The following is a 19,430-nucleotide window of genomic DNA, read 5'->3' on the forward strand; positions in this document are numbered from 1 at the left end:
TTTCAAAAATCCCAATTAGACTCTCAGTTACAGTTTAACAAACAGTTTAAGAAATATAACTTCCTCCAAATGAGGGCCAGAAATGCTTTCAGTATCACGAGCAAGAAATTTGAACCAGCTTTTCCATGTCACTAACTTGTACTGATTTTAAACATCACAATGGAAAAACAAACTGACACAGAACAACAGTGACTGCTGCTATTAATAACATCCAAAAGCACTTAACAATAACAGCACAAGACTAGAAGGACACACCGAGATACTGTACATATCTTTCTATGTCACACCTCTTTGGTCAGCTCAGAGTTTAGAACAGAGGTGGAAAAAAAGGAGAAAAAAAGCGCAGGCAGCTGAAACCACAGGCAGATAGGTATCAGACCCCCTACGGTACTACAAGCAGCAAATACACGGCTACATAATCCTTCACATGACAGCGCTATAGAGACACTGTGAAATGTTATCTTCACTCTCACCTCAAGAGGCTGTGGTCTTGCCACTGAGTGGGGGGCTGCTCAGCATTAAAGCTGTCAGAATGTCGAGCGAAAATGCTGAGCACTTTTGGGCTTTTTGGAGCCGTGTTCTCATGGTGGCTATTCAGTGGGATTAGGCTCAGTAACTGTTTCTGTGGAGGCTGCTGGTTTCACTTTATTAACAGGAAAATAATACGTCATGTATATAAGCTCTTTCTGTCTTCTAGTCTAGTTTTTTACTGGTGATCTGACCAAGAGAACAACATGGGTGCGTCATGCAAAAAAAATGTTGTAGTTCCTGTGTTTTACATATCTTTACTGAGCAAGACATACTGCACAGGCTCAACATTTTTTTCCCAGTGCGGCCTCCCTGAACAATAGAGCATGATAGAGTGTGCTTTGGGGCAGGAATGGGTGGCATTATTTCAACCCAAGTGGGGCTATCTTTATAACATGTCCTCTGATGAGGCAGGAACAGCTGCTTGTGGCATTCCATATCCAGAGCTGCCTTTTTAGGGCAGAAACTGCACTCTGTTACCTTTCACTTGATTTCCAGAGCCACCAAAGTTCACCTTCCAACAGCATTTTCCAGACTCAAAATCAAGGCCAGATCTTTATCAAGCTGTAAATAACTTTCAAAAAAAGGAGGAGGAGGAAGTGGTGCTAACAGTAAGACAGTATTTATGATATAAAAAAAAAGTTGTATAATAACCAGGGATCAGACAACCATGTTAACATGTATTGTGTTTTTTTTTTTTTTTTTTTTTTATTGAATACCATGTAAAGCTTTGTCAGTTGAGTCTGTGTGAAAACTGCTCCACACCATCCAACAGCAGAGATATTTCTTCTTCTGTGAAGTTGTATTGAATCTTAACTCAGCTGCACTGTGAGTAAGATAATAGACTATACTGAGCAACGAACACACCATTTCAGTAGAGAAAAATGTACGATATCAGAGGTAACAAAGTTCTCTCTTAAAGACTCAATTCACTTTCTACAACAATGAGTACGAGCCTCTTCATTTTCCCTCAGCCATAAAGCCAAGCACAATCATGTGTGAGCCATTGCCGGCATTATGTAAATCACATCGGTGCAACATAAAATCCTGTTTTCATTTTCTTTTGCAAAGCTGTGGAATCATTAGAGGATATACAATTTGAAGGAGTTTACAGATCACCCTAATGCCAGACAATGCACCCCCTGCTCCCCACACATGCTTTCTCAGTTACTGTATTTACATTGCAGGCTTCCTCTCTGAAACAATGACTTCAGGAATTATGTAGTTTTGAGGGGGCCATATATCAGCAGCACATTACTGTACAATTTAGTGCTAGACAATTGCAGGCGGGGGTGAACGGGTCACTTTTTAGAAGACTGCAATTTTGAAAAAAAAAAAAAATCAGCTGGAAAAACTATTAGGAAGTAGAAGACATAAATTTTCAAGTTTTTTTTTTTCTTTTAGAAATGCTCTCCAAAGGAAGATTGAGGTCATTTGGGTGTTGCAGTGGAGGTATTTTTTTTCTGTTTACTGTGTTCAGTATTTCATACTTTAACTACTGATTTCCTTTCCATTGCAATCTCAAGCTCCTTGTAGGAAATGAACCCTACACAGTTGTTTCTTTCCATTAGTGCCTATTTATGTAGGATTTTCTGTTAACAATGAGGAGCGTGAGTAGATGACCCAGTGCTACTGGTTGAGGCCTCTAACTGAATTAACAGACATCTTAAGCACATATTCAGTGTTTTCTTTTTAAAGTTAAGGCATGCTTTAAAACAAATCTAATATTGTGAGCTCCCCCTGAGGAGGAACATGCTATGGTTCGATGGTTTATGGAAGCTGTCTAAACTATTATTTATGCTGAGGGTTTCTGTCCACAGCAGATTTTTGCCATTGCTTACAATAGGGATTGCTATGGTAACACTAAGCTGTTTACCTCAAGTCGTTTGTGTGCATGATAGCGTACAATGAGATAAAATCTGTGGGGACCTACATGAAAGAACAACTTTTCCCTCTGGGACCAACTCCCCCACCTCCCTGAGAGTCCAGTAAGCATTCTGCCTTATTAATGAATATCAGAAAGAAAAACAACACTGTCACATGCATTGGACATTATTTACAGTTCTGTTTTAGCGTGGTGTGCTAATTGTCAAGGAGGAGACACCTCAGTAAGCACTGGGAGTTGGAAAAAAATAGGCAGGTTTGAATTTGAGCACAACAGCTGAAACTAATTTTTCCAACTGCTTATGTTAACTGTGACACTATTTTTACTGGAAACAGTGCAGGGCCACAAAGGAGCGCCATATACTGTCTGTATAAGGCCAAAACCTGAGGAAAAAGTCAAGAAAGTATTTTGAATACATTTGGACTAGGTCAGGTGCTTTTTCATCTTCAGTCAAAAATAAGTGCATCATCAAGTTCTTTTGGGTCCTGTTTCTTGTCAGTGCTGGATGACACAGCTTGTGTTCAAGTCTAGCCTGCTGCACTGACAAACTTACTCTTCCACAGCTCTAAGCCCCACAGGTCTTGTTGGTTTTTGATGCAGTGTCTCTGTTTGTGTGCCAGAATGATATCATGCCCAATCAAGTGGTGTTTCAAATCCTAATAACGCTGTTGGAAGTGCATTATTTGTGTGAACGTGCACAGACTATAATCAAGGCAGGTACGGGTAAGGGATGTGGGAGTTGACAACAGTTGTGACTGGCAGGGCCACAGCTTTACCTCTTTCTGACATAAAAGATGAGGAAGCTTGTGTCCAAAACCCTCATGTAATCATCTTATGGAAAATGGAAAATCCCATTTACAACATATAGAAAATTAAATAACCTGACTTTATTGTTCATTCAAAGTGCAGCGCTGCACCACAAACACACCGACTCCCTGCAGTGTTTTCAGTTTGTATGGAGCGAGCACACAGGAGGGTCCGTATATAAGAGAGGTAGATATTACTTGTTTAAACTGAAGCTTATCTCTTCACCTAATCAAACACAGGTACAGGGCTTGTTGTAGATTCCTGCTGAGTTTCAACATGACTGACACAGGGACAAACCCCCCGCAATATCAGGAGTTAATTAATACAAACAGGGTCTGGGAGATGTCTGCTCAGCTCAGGATTATTTTACAATATGCAACCGAGAGTCGCTCTAGCTCTTTAAAAAAGCGTAGTTATAACTTTATGAACCTTTGGCAGATTAATCGACAAGGCTGCAGCTCCCTGCGTGTAGCTCACTGAACCTTTTGTGTCTCTGGCTCTCAAGGGAGATGTATGTGTGAGAGAGTAAATGTGCATGTGTGTTTCAGGGAAATCACTGAGCCACACAGGCAAACATGTACAGACACACTTGAAAATTACCATGTTTTTATTTGTGAAAAATTTAGGGCTCGCAGGAAGAGAATGTTTTCCTCTTCTCTCTCTTTCCCTCTCTCCCCCTGCTTGGTAGAGGGGTTGCGGCAGCCGCAAGGAAGTCAAGCGGAAAGCCACTGATGGACAACTACGCCACGACACCCAGACCCCAGCATCTGGCCCCTCTCTCATTTTTATTACACAAGAATAACAATAAGCAGGTCGCCGACCCCGCCGTGAGATTTTGCCACAGTTTTCCAACAGTCGGTGCAGCCGATGCTGAGAAATTTCCATTTTTCCGCATGCATATTTAATTGAGTTTTGTCCCAGTGGTGCGGAAATGATTTGTTTTTTGCTCTCTGTTCACTTGACTCCTCTTCGGAGTCGCTAACCCTGATTAAGACGTTCCCGTTAATTTCCCAGCGCACACCTTTTTTTTGTGCATTAATGGTTCTGATCGTCTAATTAAAACTTCTCAGCTCGGCTGCTGATCACCGCTCGTTGTGCCTCTGACCTGAAGTTTTAATTGCCGCATCAGAAGCGATAATAATAATTTTGAGGTTCTGATGATTAAAAACAATGCCATTGCCAACTAGTTGATAGATGGGGGTTTGGGGGTGGGCACATCTGAGGAGAAGTTTTTTTTAGAGAAGGGATTTAGAAAGGGGGCTGTAAAGGCGGTTATACACTACCAAGGACCAAGAAAGGTGGGGGGAGACTACTGTAGGCGATCACCGCAGGGAAGGGGGGGTTGAGGAGCATATGGAAATCTCCCAGCCCTCCTGTCCCTCAGAGTCTTCCTGACGAGACAGGTTTGGCTGAGACTGGGACTTAGCTTTCCCCACCTCAATTCTAAATCTGCCACCGACTGATCCACTTTGGAGCTCTACTCACTTGGCAGGTTTGCCAGGTTGGGGACAAGAAGGAAAAAGAGAGCACGAGAGAAAGAATGATAAAGGAACATAAAAGAGGACGACAGGCCAATGCCCTCTGCTTATTTTCATAAAAAGATAATAGCACAGTAGGTGCAGTACAAAAGGCACATTGTTCATAAAGTGACTGACTGGAAAAAAGGAACCTACAGTGACAGTTGTCTCTTGTCATAAAACATGATACTGATGAGATATATACGATACACAGATTACTGTCAAAACAGGAGAAGTGAGTTGATTGTGATCCTCTTTTAAACACTAGTTTCACACTGTACTTTATAGATCACACAAACTGCGGTGATGATAGGAAATGATTCAGGCATGACGAGAGACTGTGCACCCAGGAAACTGCCACCAGCACCAATCTGTCACATTTTGTTCTTTTTTTAACCACTGGATTTCAAATGGATTTTTTTTAGGTTCCACTACATGATCAATGTTTTACTGTGGAGCATACTGTACATGCATGCATGCATGCAGTGCACACACATGCAATACACAGACACATGAACATACAGTCAGGAGGTAGCTGTCTTCTCTCCCCTGCCCCCTACCCTCCCCTTGTCCCTCTCTCACAAATCTATTTTATTATTAATCAGTTGGTTGCACATCTGCCTGCTTGTTGTTTTTTTTTTTTCTATCAATAAAGCACTTATTGCTTTTAGTCTAGAATGTGACCTTGCACATTGTGCGCTGTCTTTCTGGGGGTGCCGACCTTGAAGGACCCGTTTGGACTATTTCACTTCAGCGCCGTCCACGGGCTGTTATCAAACACAAGCCCTCAGCCAAGTGACACGCTCCCGTCACACTGCCGCAAAACACAAACAAGACGCTGCAGGACAAAGGCAGACACAAACCGCCCCCAGTAACACACACACTGACTGCACAGGACAATGGCTGAAGAAAACAATGTATGTTTCAAGCGCAGACGGATGAGGAAAGACGTTGAACTTGAGGGCAATCAGGCAGGAAAGTTGAAATCTAAGGACAAATACGCCCTCCGCCTTCATCACAAACAGGGTAATTATGGTATTTTCCAGAGCAGAGGACAAGCAACCTAAAATGGTCTAAGGCAGAAAAAAAAAAACAATCTGACATGAGTGACAAGAACCATTCTGACAGCCACGTACCAAAACAGCCAACTTTTATTCAGTTTGCTGCTTAGGGTAATTCATGGGACACGCGGCTAACTTGTTAAAATTGTACATCAAATCTGGACTCACAGCTGGCGCCAGATGAAGACTTAATTTGTAAGTGTTTGTGTTGCAGGAGGCAAAAACTCTTCTTTAAAAAATACACAATCGCACACAGTCCCCTGCTTCCGCAGACTGAAACAAGGAAAATTTATTCCTGCAGCTTTGTTTTGAAGCTCAGCTCCCATGTTCAGTTTTAAGACACTGAGAGTGCAATTTGATAAGCCAACCGCCATGGTAAATGAGCAGAGGACCCCTGTGTCCCTCCCTCATGGTTGCTGTGCTTGGCGCGGCAGCAAGGCAGTGTGGGTAGTACAGTGGAGAAGGGGCTCAGCGGTGCACCTCTCAAGGGCCCTTGAGCTAATATCTGTACAGATTAACTGCTTCAGTTGTATTTTGGTCACGGGGATCTCTCTTCGCCTTTGTGGCTTGTTGGGAGAGAGAAGGGGAGATGTGTGTATGTGTGTGTGTGTGTGTGTGTGTATGGTTTCAGATGAGCGTTAGTTACACTCTTCTTTTTGTGGCAAAGCGAACGACCTGCTTGTCTGCGAGGCCAGGAGCCCCCTGGACTGGTGTGTGTCATTCCATGTCATTATCTTTGGGGCCATATTTAATTTACCAGAATCCGGAGCTACACTGCTGAGTAAGTCATCCCCATCCTCTTACCATCACCTACCCCGTCTATCTCTCCACAGGACACACACACACACACACACTGTGTCAATCCTCCAGGGTAAACTCAGCACACGCCGCTCCATTAGTTATCAATTAAGTCTGGAAATCTCCACCTGGCTTACACACAGACAGATGAAGCGGGCGCACATACGTAGCACCCCTCTAACAGGAAGTTGAGGAGCGTGTCTTATTTGACTACGAGTGTGGGTGATCCGAGTGTGTTTGTGTGTCCGTGCGGGTGGCACTTTTGTCCATGAGGTTAACCTTGATATGAGGCCCTGTCAGGCCAGATAATGTCAATCAATGACAAGCCCTCACAGATAACCCCTAATGTGAAGCCTAAAAAGCAAAGCTGTTTAGATCTTTAGACATGCCCCCTTTCACCAGCATATGAATTGCATTACAAGGAAATGAGCTGTGGCATTTCTTTAATAAGACTCTTAAGACATTTTGACAGCATATAAGGCACTCTGCCGTTAAAAAAAATTAAATAAAGCCCCCGCTGACAAAGCCTCCGCGCATGAGGCAGTGTTCTGATGGGCACATCCAAGTTCCTGTTAAGTGCAGGAGAGAAAAAGACGTGTAGGGAGGGGGGAAAAGGAAAAAAGAAGGGTGGACCTCTCCCTTCTTTTTTTTTCTCAAGCTCCTGGGGACTTCTTAATTGATTTCCAAGGTTATGTTTCAAATTTGTTTTTCAGATATGGGGGTCTTGTGAACGAGCGTGTGAGTCAATGTTTTTCAAGCAATTTCCCTAAATTCTGCCTAGTTTGGAACGTTTGCATCAGATATCGCTGACCTCCTTCCCTGTCCCACCTTCTCCTTGAAAAGAAAGCAGGAGGTGACATTAACCCAAAAAAAGCCCGTATTTCCAGACGGGATACCTGCACTGACACAACATCGATCCCTGGCTACCATTAAAACATTTGCTCTGCCTGACAGACTTTTCCTCTTCTGGACTTTACATGCGGTAGAATGAATCACAGGTGCCCGTTAAAATGTCACTCTGGGCAGGTTGTCTACCTGTCTAAAAATTGACCCATGGCTCTGTAACAATCTGAGGCGTTTTCAAACACTTTTTTTTTTTTTTAGCACATTCTACACTTTCGACATTCAGTGCATTCTTCTTATGAAGCACAATTAAATTTTGATCAAAATACATTCTTTGTAGGGCTAAGGGAGGAAGTGATGAGAATGAGCCTTCCTGCCTGTGAGATTTGCATTTTTTAGACCCCGTGGCTACAACTCCCCTGCCAGAACTTTAGTTTGTTATCTTTTACTTTTCTGATAAGCAGAATGTGACAACAGGGGTGTGATGGTATTTGACATTTTAAATAGTATGTGTGTCTGTGTGTTGCTGGGGAAGTGAGGGCATGTGCACAGCACAGTCCACTGTACACACATATGTTAAGTTGCTGGAACAAATATTAAGTATGTGTGTTGGTGTACTTGTGTAATGCACCCCTGCTTGCAGGGTTGTAGACAGCAGGGCATTGTGCTCTGTGCACTCCTTCTGCTCCTCTCTAGTGTCTAGTGGCTGCAGGTCATGTCATTTGCTCTGAGACACACACAGTCAAATGTGCACACTGACATTTCTACACACTCAGGAAAAACCGATCCACACTGAGGATAAACACACCACTGTGTCAGTGACAGCACTAAAACAGCGTGCTTTACCGAAAAGTTCAATGTGAACTGGAGGCGGAACTAAACGTGGCAGTTTTCACCTAAAACAGGAACATTCTTGTTTCTGGGAGTTCAGTAGAGAGAGGAATGTGCCGTGACTGAATTTGAAGGTGTGATAAAACAACACTCACAATAAGGGAGAAAAAAAATGACTGTGAAACGATGAAACAAGCAAAGCCGCTGTACAGGAAAAAAGAATGCTGTCTATTTTGGGTCTCAGTATACAAAAGGAAGTGCAGCTAAGTTGACTCAAACAAATAAATTTGCTTTTGATAAAACCACAGCAACTACTTTTGCATTCTACACCAAACCCACTTTGTTTCCTGCATCTTTATCTTCATGACTTGCCACATTTGTGAGAAGCTACTCACTAAATTGTCAAGCACAAACAGCTGAAGGTTTTCAAACGGTGCAATGTTGACAGCTTAAAATGTAATTTTATTTGAAAAGTGACACGTTAAGGGAAAGCCTCACAAGTGAACATGGAGCGCTTGCCTATTTGCGCTGTATCCAGCTGCCCGTTTTACATTTCTGCAGCATTAATATTCCTCTTATTATTATTTTAAAGTGAAAACGGATACTCTGTTGAAGTGCAAATCTGATGAATTACGGGAGCAGATTGCTGCTATTAATTATTAAAACCTATTTTATAAATATTCAGGTCTGTCATGCATCTAATAATGAACGCTTTAGAGGAGGTTACTTCCCGTGCGCATCCTAATGTGTCAGAAATATCACTTTTAATCACGCTGGTGTCAGCGAGTGCTGGGTTTGAACCTGCCGAAAAAATCTACCAAATCAAGGAAACTCAGCCAGCCTACTACTGTGCTCATCACAGCTCTTCCGTTCCCGCTGTTTCGCATGATCCAGGTTCTTCTCCTGCCCCGTCTAAAGAGGTGATGAACACCTCTCAGCTTCCCGCTGCATTCTTACTGTGGTAATTTGAATGGAGAATAATGCATCGGCAGCATTCTACCTTCTGGACACACCTAGTCCCAGCGCTACTGCTGCCATATGCTGTGTTGATACATATTCATAACACTTTCTCATGTGTTGAGTGTCGGTGCGCAATGAGGCTTAAACGAGTGTCTCACAACTTCAAATGGGAAGAGGAAAAAAAGAAAAGAAAAAGCCGGGGCACAAAGAAAGTTGGACCGCTCTTCCCCTTTTCTGCTTTCCCCTTTTCTTCCTCTCTCTTCTGCAGAGACAAGTTGGGGCGCTGATGGGTGAGCCCGGTGCTTTTGAGAGGATGAGCAAGAGGCTGTGGAGTTTCAGGACTATCTTCAAGAAGCTGTGTGAGGCGGCAACTGTCAGCATGGTTGGATAAACTGTGCTGTCAGGTGGTCTCACTGGCAGGGCGAGTGCCACGACCCCATACACCCCAGCAGCATATACATATGCTGCACAGAGCATACACGCAACCAGATAGAGACACACACACACACACACACACACACACACACACACACACACACACACACACACACACACACACACACACACACACACACACACACACACACACACACACATATTGTGGAGCACTCTAAGATTAACGCTGTCAGAGCTACAATGATACCCCTTCATTATCTGCACACGGGGCCTCCTTCGTGCACTTGCTTGCCTCACTGTCCTCTCCACTGCTCCTCTATAGAGGTAGTAATTACTAAAGCTAACATTTCTTGCTCTCTGTTCCTCCAACCACCTTCCACTTCCCCATTATTTCTTTCTTTCTCTTTTTGCAGCGTTCTCAAGCGCCTTGCCAGCCTTTTGCCAACTGGTGGCACAGCTGAAGGTATGCCAATGTTGATGGCAGCACCAGTGTGACTCACAGTGTTTGTGTGAGTGCTGCATTATGAGATTATTTGGTGCCCAGCTGATGTGCAATAAAGGCACAGTGTGGTACCCCAGATTCAGATCAGTCCTCTGGGTCAAACACTCATTGTGGTACAACAACAGAGAAATGCTTGATGTACCAGTGGAGTATCTGTTAAACCAACAATGTACTATACATTGTTGGTTTAACAGGCTGGGATCAGAGAGATGCTCCCTCTTGCATGGCATTTTTCATTACCAACAATGCTCTTACTCTTTGGCTTTCTTCTTCCTCTCCCACTGGAGCTATGGTTTTATCAAAGGTGATAGCTTGCTCAGGCGCATTTTCTCAAACGTCTTCTTCAGCCAGCCATTTCCCAAGCTGCTCTCGGGTAAACGTCACTCATAAAAACCGGGGAAGATTTGATGGTAAGATCAAAAAGAAAGGAAGGACAGCAAGGAGAGCAGGGAGATAGGGGGAAAAAGGGGAATGGTACCCTCCTCCCCCATCCGACACCAACGAGCGCTGAGGGTAATTCCTCCAAGCACGGCCTGTGTTTTCAGACGCAAATACAACAAAACGCCGGGTGCTGCCATGAGACATCAAAATGGGCGATTTTGACTTCAGAGGGTCTTCAGATGCTTGAGGAGTTGTCAGTGTTGGGCCAGTGGGACTGAACAGAGAGAACAGAAGGTACCAGCAGGCTGTTAACAACCAATACGGGAACCACGCCAGAAAGACCGTCTCCTCCCAAAATGCCAGTCGGCACCAGATCAGTAAAGGCTTCCACCATGCTGTAATATCACACCTGAGCACTTTCATCTGCTGAAAGTGAAACGGCTTGAAAGTTTATCAGCTGCTGCATGTCAACTTTTTATTGTTCCATTGAGATAACACGCTAAAAAGTAAAAAAATTCCACAGGTAAGTGCCATAAAAGAAGAAACACAAAAAACACAAGCCACACACAAAGACTCTTCTAAGAAGACTGAGGGCCTCAACAGGTGCCTTGAAAGTAGGAATTTTTATGTCTTTTCCCTTACAGAGAGATTTTCATCAGCAAATCAAAGACTTTGCCTCGTTGTGTGGAGACCTGAGTTGTGTTGTGACACGCCGAGAGGGACGTCCGCATTTTCTCCGGTGTTGTTCTCGCTCATTCTTGGAGCATTAGGCTCACTCTAAATAGCCTCAAGGAGATTAGCCTGGCTCATATTCAAATGCACATTTCTTCTAAAACCCACTCCATGAGTGGGCCAAGCAGATCAGCACAGGAGCCTGGTGAGACGGTAGTCAGAGAAGATTCTGTCACGTATAAATCAGCCGAGAGGAGGAAAAGAGACAGAGAGGAAGAGAGAGAGAGAGAGGGGCTGAGGTAAAAGACAAACAAGTGTTGGCTCTGCTATATGAGTTTAGTTAGCTAGAGAGTTAGTGCATGAGTTATGGCTAGCGAAGGGCTGAGGGACGCTGTATTTATGAGGGGACTGAGTGAGTGTTAAATCCCTGGTAAGAAATAAAGTCGTCCTTGAGCGAACAGGGGAAACATTTCACTCAGTCTAAGAGGTGCCTTGAAAAAAAATGAAAACCATCCCTCTTCCAGGGGAAGCACTCTTCCGTATTCCCTAAAATTGCTTTATTCCTTAAAAATGCTATAGATCACATCCAAGTGGATTGAATCTCATATTTGAATAGAGAGGAGGATTCTCCGTGTGCATGATATCAAGGGAGTTCAGGAGCCAAGCAAAAGGAAAGAATCTGATTCTTCTAAAATTGCATGCGGATTTTCTGAGGGATCTTTGGCTAAGGGGGGCTGCCAAAACACACAGTGCACTTGTTGCAGTGCAAGGGTTCATCCAAGAAAAGTTTTCCATTGTGGCTTACCCAGGAAAAGGAGTTTTGATTTTTTTTTTTTTTTTCAATTCAAATATTTGAATATCGCTATCTAAATGACTCCATCAACATATATAGTCATCTATATATCTAGATGTACATATATTTTATTTACATTTTTTTTTCCTTACAAAAAAACTTTCAGTGTTGAATGGAGTCAAAGTTAAAAAGCCAGGAACAAAGGAAGGCACATGGCCAACGGAAAAGGAAAAGCTTCACATTGCACTTTGTGCACATCCAACTCTAACTCAGACCTCTCTCCCAACCCCTGCAGTAGTAATAACAATTATTACTTAAAAAGGCTATATTTTTGCATTAACTTAAAAGGCTATATCTTTTTCTTCCCCTCCAGCCTGTGCGGCCTCACTTACCCTAAGTATCTTCATAAATCACCAGTTACTGTTAACATGTACTCCACAATTCAGTCATCAATCTCCTACCAGGTCAGAGTGAAAACAGAGGGGGAAATGTCTGCTTAGTAAAATGTCTCTCTCGTGAATGCTGCTACCCACCCACTACTCAAACACACACACACACACACACGCACACAGTGCGGTAGCGTACACACACACACACACACACACACCAGTTAAATAACAAACACACGCGCCCGGCACACAGCAACCAGAGCAGTCCTATGGGACACAGGAGCGGTTGCCAGATCGCCACGGTAACGCAAGCCAAATTCAATTCTGACTTCACCTTTCACTCGGGAAGCTGGTTCCATTTATTATAAAAACAAATAAACAGCAAGCGTGAAGTTAGAGCTGGCCAACTTCCGCCTCGTCTTTCTTGTCTTTTTCTTTTTTTCCCTGTGGGCCTCAACAAGAAATATCAGGCCCAGGCTGCAGAAGTACACTGTTTGAGAGACAGACACCCACAGGGCCTCGTGTAAATCTGTGTTTATGTTCACAGACGCAGTATTTATTTAACCAAAAGGAGAAAATCTAATTGTACATGAGGAGGATTATTCCTCTCAGAACCGTGTCTCCAGAAGGGAGAAAAGGACTCTTCAGCCTTTCCTCAACAGACACTGTTTACATCAGCAGAGTGGAAAATCCCTGCGATGACAAACCTCTCCATCACAACATCTGTATCTAAACAGCCAAATCGATCACGACCAACACCACAAATTACGTCATGTCAGATCTGAAAACATCTGCACTTGACATTAGAGCAGAGGGATTTTAGGTGCTTTTTAATAATTTCTATTTTTAGCCTTTGGAACGATGCGTTTAGATGTTTTCTTTTTCTTTCTTTTTCAAAGTCAAATACACAAATACAATTTCTATTTGTGTAGCCTTTAACGGCCTGAAAAGGGCTTCACGATAAATAAAATGTGTTGCTATAAAATTAAGTCAATTAGTGGTGGATAAAGTATTCAGATCCTTAACTTAAGTAAAAGTAGAAACACCACTGTGTAAAAATACTCAAATAAAAGTACAAGTCCAGCGCTCAAAATTAAAAACAAAAAAGAAATCTGTACTTTAATAGTGCAAGTGTTATCAGAAAAATAAACTGAAAGCATCGAAAGTAAAAAGCACCTACATATAATGTCAAATGGTGTTAAACTCTAACATGCGAGAAATACTTTTGTGTGGTTGCTGGTTGAAGTCGAGCTCATTTGAAACTACTTTAGTTACTGCTCTGTAGTTTGTTCTTTAGCAATTCACTGTGTTTTATAAGCTCACCATATCATTTATTTGTAAGATATTATTTTGTTCAGTAACTAGTCACTAAATGTCAAATAAATGTAGTGGAGTAAAAACCACAATATTTCTCTCTGAAATGTAGACGAGTAAAAGTATAAAGTAGCAAACGTAACTGTAAAATAATAAAAAGTCGACTTGTGTGTGCTAGAAGGCACTGCACAAAAAGTCAACAACAAAACTTTTGAGGAAGCAACACACCATTGAAACTAATTAAACACATCACTGACATCCAGTGCACTATAGGTGCAAATGTGCATCTGTAATTAAAAGCTACAAAAATTTTCCAAAAAGCAAACATTACACCTGCTCTGTTTCCTCTCTCTCACTCTCTCTTTCTCATACATACACACATATACTTTGACACCACCCACCACATCACTACACATGCGTGCCTGACTCATGCCAACTGCAACTAGTAGCAGACCCGTTCACCTCGAGGTAGCACTCAACTCCTGTGTGTGTGTGTGTGTGTGAGGGGGGAGAGAGAGAGAGAAAGAGAGAGAGAGAGAGAGAGAGAGGGAGAGAGAGAGAGAGGGAGAGAGGGAGAGGTAGGTGTGTGTGAGGCTTACCTGGCAGCAGACCGCCCTCTGCGCTCTGTCTCACCTCTCCCTCCTGCCCTGGAAGAATTCTCTCAACAAAGCAAGGCATTTTCTCCTCAACTGCTCTCTGCCAAGGCTCTGCTCTCTCTCTCCCTCTCCCCTCTCTCCCCCACTCCCTCTGTGTGTGTGTCTCTCTCTCTCTCCCTCTCTCCTTCTTACTCCTTTCCTTGTTCCCACTCTGTCCTCCTCTCTCGCTGTCTATCTCTCCTCCCTCCTTACCCTCCCCCTCTCTCCTTCTCTCTCCACTCCCTCCCCCCTCCCTCCCTCTCTGAGCACAGATGTCGAGGCTGTGCGAGTTTACCCACTTTACCAGTAGGGGTCCTTCATCGCCCTTATCCACCCCAAAGCCACATGGGGGAACAAAACACACACACACACACAGACACAGGCCCCAGGAAGAGAGAGCCACTTAACGGGCGCCCTCCTGTCACTGCTACAATGAGAGCCCTGTGCCGAACAGCACGGCTGTATAAGCTGTGTGCATGTGTTTGTGTGTGTGTGTGTGAGAGAGAGAGAGAGAGAGAGAGAGAGAGAGAGAGAGAAGAGAGACAGGTGTGAAGTGGGGGGTGTGCACAGGGAGCTGGCCCTCGGCCCTTTCCAGCCCTGTTCAGCCCTGTTCGGCTCGGCTCGGTCCTGGCTCCTGGCCCCTGAAGTGTAGTAGAGTAGTGGCTCATACGCACAAACACACTCACAGGCATATGAACACACGGATTGACTTACAGTGGGTCCCTCAGAGCCAGAAGCCAGAGAGAGAGAGAGAGAGAGAGAGAGAGAATGAGAGACTGTGGGCATGCACAAGCACACACACACACACTTTCACTCGTATACAACACAGATACCCACACAGAACAACTGCTGCTGTTTGCTACTGCTGCTGTTGACAGTGATAACATGTGCTTTGTGCCCTATGTGTGTGTGTGTGTCAGTGTGTGTGTGTGTGAGTGTCAGTGTGTATGTGCATGCACCCGCAAACACACAGTGGATGCCTATCGGCTCTCGTATTTCAGGTCTCTGTTCTATCCGAGTTTTTTTTTTTTTTTTTTTCATTTAAAAAAAGAAAACAGTCTTCATTGACACTGGCATGTTAGATTTGAAGGCTCTCAGCTAGTGTACAGTGGGGAATTTCTAGTTTCTCTCCTACTTGTGGGGCGCTTTTCACATTGCAATATCAATACTGGAGAATATTAGCTGTCCCGCTGAAGAATGTCAGATCTCTTTTTGCCTTTGAATAAGGGCCGATTCCCCTGAGTAAAAGAAAAGAAGTCTTAACTATCAGAGTCTGAAAAAGCCTGTAATTACCTTTCTGTGTGCAACATGTTAACAAGTGAATTAAGTTCAGGAAAAAAAAAACCTTAAAATTAAGTAAGAATAGAATAAAACAACTGCTGTTTCAAAGTAGACAGAAGAGCGTGATGACTCCATGCAAACAGAGTTTGTACACCTTAATTATGACTTAAGCAACAAACAAATTCTGCCATCCTGCCATAAGAAAAGGACTAAGATTAACACTACATGGAACTTGATCTGACATTTTTATCAAATATTGCCCAATTTTTATGATGGTTTATATTGCAGCAAAGCACTGACCCCGATCAGGATCCCATGCTATTAAAATATGAGAACAATTAATTATCAGGCCAAGCTTTGTGTGAGGACTTGTTTTTCCATTTATTGCTGCCTGGAACAGGATAAGGGTATCTGCATTCAAGACGTGTTATCCCGGACCTGTTGTTGGTATCATTTGAACAGAGGGTGGATCACCTTTATTTGAGTCAAACAAAGCCTTATAATGACACAAAATGGTAGTCACTACTTGACAGACATGGCTCCAACGCCCAGCCAGACTGTCGTCAAAATGTTGACAAAGAGTAATAAAGAAAATAGGACGTTAAAAGAGCAGGACACGGATATTGAATAAAGCCAGAAAGTGTACATACTTAAAGTCCTGATAAGCTAATGAGGGAAACAGAGCTGTGCTTTTGGTTGACTTATCACTGTTTGCATCGGTAGCAAATCTCCCTTGACAGCAAGACTGAAATCAAATACAGGTTTTTAGACAGATGAAGGAAAGTCATTTGTATTTACAGGAAATAAGAACGATGCACTCAATCATTATTCCCTTGCTGTGCTAACTAGAACGAAGCCCCTGTATTAGATGTTGGAGGAGCAGCACAAGGACAAGTAAAACATACCTTAAATAGACTACAAATGAAGTCACTTAACACCCACTCGCTTCCCTCGCCACCCCCTGCTCTGTCTGTCTTCAACAGAAAAAGCCTGTGTTTGACTATCTCCCTCTCAGGTTCATAGTTGTCTTTTGCTTTTTAAACAGGCACCTCGCCTGTCACAGTGCAGGAACGGGCGCATTCCCCTTAAATGGCTCCTTTTGACAACTGATCTGTAAATACAGCCGGATCTGCAACTTCCCCCTTTCTCTTGCTGCCTCACTTTCTCCCTTCTCGTCTTTGCTCTCCCTCCCTCTGCCCAAACTCCTGCCAGAGACACACACACACACACCATGAAGGTCTCCCTATGACCCACACCCCCCAACAAACTCATGCGCACACGCACACACACACCGAAATACAACCACACACACACACATTTACCCCCACATCCCCCTCCCAACTTCCCCAACTCCATTCCCCCTGCCTCTATAAAAACACAAATATGCCATAACTCAGGCAGTGCTGCCACATAGCCTCCATCTTGCCCTGTACCGGGGAGGGGGAGGCCTCTCAGGAAGGTCACCAACAAATGGTTTTCCGATTCACTGCCCCTGAAATAATTTTGTGTATTAAAACCTGAATCTGCACTTTCTGGCCTGAAAGCTTTTCTAATTATTCCGGTGTCCTTGGGACAGACACAGATCCTTCACACGCCGGGGGAAACAAGCTATAGAGCAACCACTACAGCCACAAACACCCCTCCACCACCGTCACTCCCTCCCTCTATCCCTCCATCTCCCCACCTCCTCTCTCCTCTGCTCTGCTCTCCTCTCCCCGCTTTACAGCCACCCCCCTCCCCAATCTGTTTTCAAAGCGTGTCTGTCCTTTATTAAATTGTTTTCTTTTCCACATTATCAGTTGCCATGGAGACCTCATCTCTCGGATTATTTGAATTTCATTATATCTATTGATTTGGGAGCATTTCATCTTTTTTATTGTTTTTCTGTCAATTTTCGAAACGAATAACCATCTAATTTGCGTCAGCGCTGATTACGTTCGTCCCTCAATAGAGGTCGGCAGCTGCGCCGGGGAAACAAATCAATGGAAAAACATCATAAAACTCGAAAGTACAATCAACCAGGATATGGGTGACATTCCGTGGTTGCTGAAACGAAGTCATCAAAAAATATATACTTTTTTTCCTGCGCCTCTGCATGTGTGGGGGTGCAGTGAGGAGGACACATATGTGTCTGGGCAGATATATTACTATATTTCAGCAGATAATATACTATGGTAAATTTCCATACTGATAACAGCCCCTCCCTGCCTGACCAAAACAAAAAAAAAATGCTTACTGTATCTAAATAATTTATGCAATTTTAGCATTTCTATATAAATTTTTTAATAAGCTGCTTGGAGCAAAGTGGCCATTAACAAAACACACAGCTGTCCAATGGGCTAAGCCCAGCAGATCAATTGCGCTTTTTTATGACATGATAAAATGCTTTTAAAGCAATTTACACAAATATGGAAAAAATGACTTCATGGGCTTCATTTATTCATAAGGACGTGTATTAGAAAAAAAAAAAAAGTCTTACAAAAGCCAGACAGGAGAGATCGTCCCGGTCCTAACTGGAACGGACTTGCTGCCCTCTCCACAAGGACATAAAGTTTCATTACTGATGCACGCAGTCAAAGGCAATTTAGCAAACACAGTGTGCAAAAGAAAACATCAGCATATTGCAAGTGTTCCTATATTAGGTGGACCTTGCATGTTGTTTTCCAATTTTTATTCATTTTTGTGGGGGGAGGGCGTGGGGGTGATGGATTTTTTTTTTTTGTTCCTCCCCCCTGCCCAGTGTCACCCTGACCTAAAGCCAAGGGGAGGTGAGGTAGCTTCAGTGACAGGGTCGTGTGCTTTCTGGCCCACAAAACTAAGCCAAACCATGTGCCAGACAGTGGGGCCTTGCAGTGGGACAAATGTGTACACACACCTTCAGCTCTACAGTGATATACAGCACATGACACCCAGACTCATTCTGTGAGAAAACAGGCCCACAAATATTTCAGTGGATCTGATCATTTAGCATCTTAGAGCAGGCGCGCGCACACACATACACCTACACACATACACACATTATGTACAGGAGTACGGATGGTGGGGGGGGTGGTTGGGCAGGCAGGGCCATTTGGAGGCTAATCTTGTTTCAAAGCATCCTCTCTTCATGTGCCGACAATGTGCCTGAGCCGCTCTACGAAAAGCTGCTGCTGTTGCTGCCGCTGAAGGCCTCGTGTTTGCAACACATGTCAACATTTGACAAAGCATTACTTTTGCCTCCAACAATATTCTCCTGCTCAGGCCTCTGAAATGAGGGCGCTAACAAATTAGCTTTTTATGTTTATTTGTGTGTGTGGGTGTGTCAGAAAGGGAGATCTCATTTTCTAAGGCACCAGTTCTCAAACCGAGAGACGGAGTGAGAGAGAGAGAAAAGAAAGAAAAAACAAAGAGAGGAAGAGAGAGAACAGAAAGAAAGGCTGAATGTTTTGGAGTCACGATTCTTCTCCTGATTGCCCTAGCTGTCTCAGTTGTGCAAAACATGACCCTCCCCTCCCTCAGCCACGACAGAAACACGGGCGACTGGATAAACACTATTTTATGCAGTGACTAGATGAATCGCCAGACAGTAATTACAGTCTTCCTCTCGCCTAAACAAAACTCTACTGTACAGGCTCTTTCTTTGACACCAAACTGTAGTAGCACACATGCGACAAAACTGCAGGTGTGTGACATGTTTGTCAATGCCTCACCCAACTAGATAAATATAAATATTAGACCCTGTGACAACAGTGAAACGCTCTCTGTCGTTTTCAGCGATGTGTTAATAATCTGCAGCTGAAAGAGGACTTGTTGTGTGGACGGACGATGTTATCATGTGCAGTCAAACGTTGCCGGGGC

The 19,430-nt window shown here is 43.6% G+C and overlaps 1 protein-coding gene across 5 annotated transcripts in view; it reads right to left on the minus strand.

The window, feature by feature from the left end:
• The window catches only part of casz1 (castor zinc finger 1), a 77,361-nt gene that overhangs the window by 33,686 nt on the left and 24,245 nt on the right, over positions 1-19,430 (minus strand). For 4 of the 5 annotated variants that reach the window (XM_041063874.1, XM_041063849.1, XM_041063867.1 and 1 more), the window contains exon 1: positions 14,277-14,394. The exons of the other annotated variant lie outside the window; for it this stretch is intronic. In XM_041063874.1, the coding sequence (XP_040919808.1) occupies positions 14,277-14,355 (79 nt within the window). In that variant the 5' untranslated portion in view covers positions 14,356-14,394. Of the gene's footprint in view, positions 1-14,276; positions 14,395-19,430 lie in introns of those variants that run through there. 5 annotated transcript variants of the gene reach the window in all.

This window comes from Toxotes jaculatrix, chromosome 2 (assembly GCF_017976425.1).
Source record: "Toxotes jaculatrix isolate fToxJac2 chromosome 2, fToxJac2.pri, whole genome shotgun sequence".
Classification (NCBI taxonomy): Eukaryota; Metazoa; Chordata; class Actinopteri; family Toxotidae; genus Toxotes; species Toxotes jaculatrix.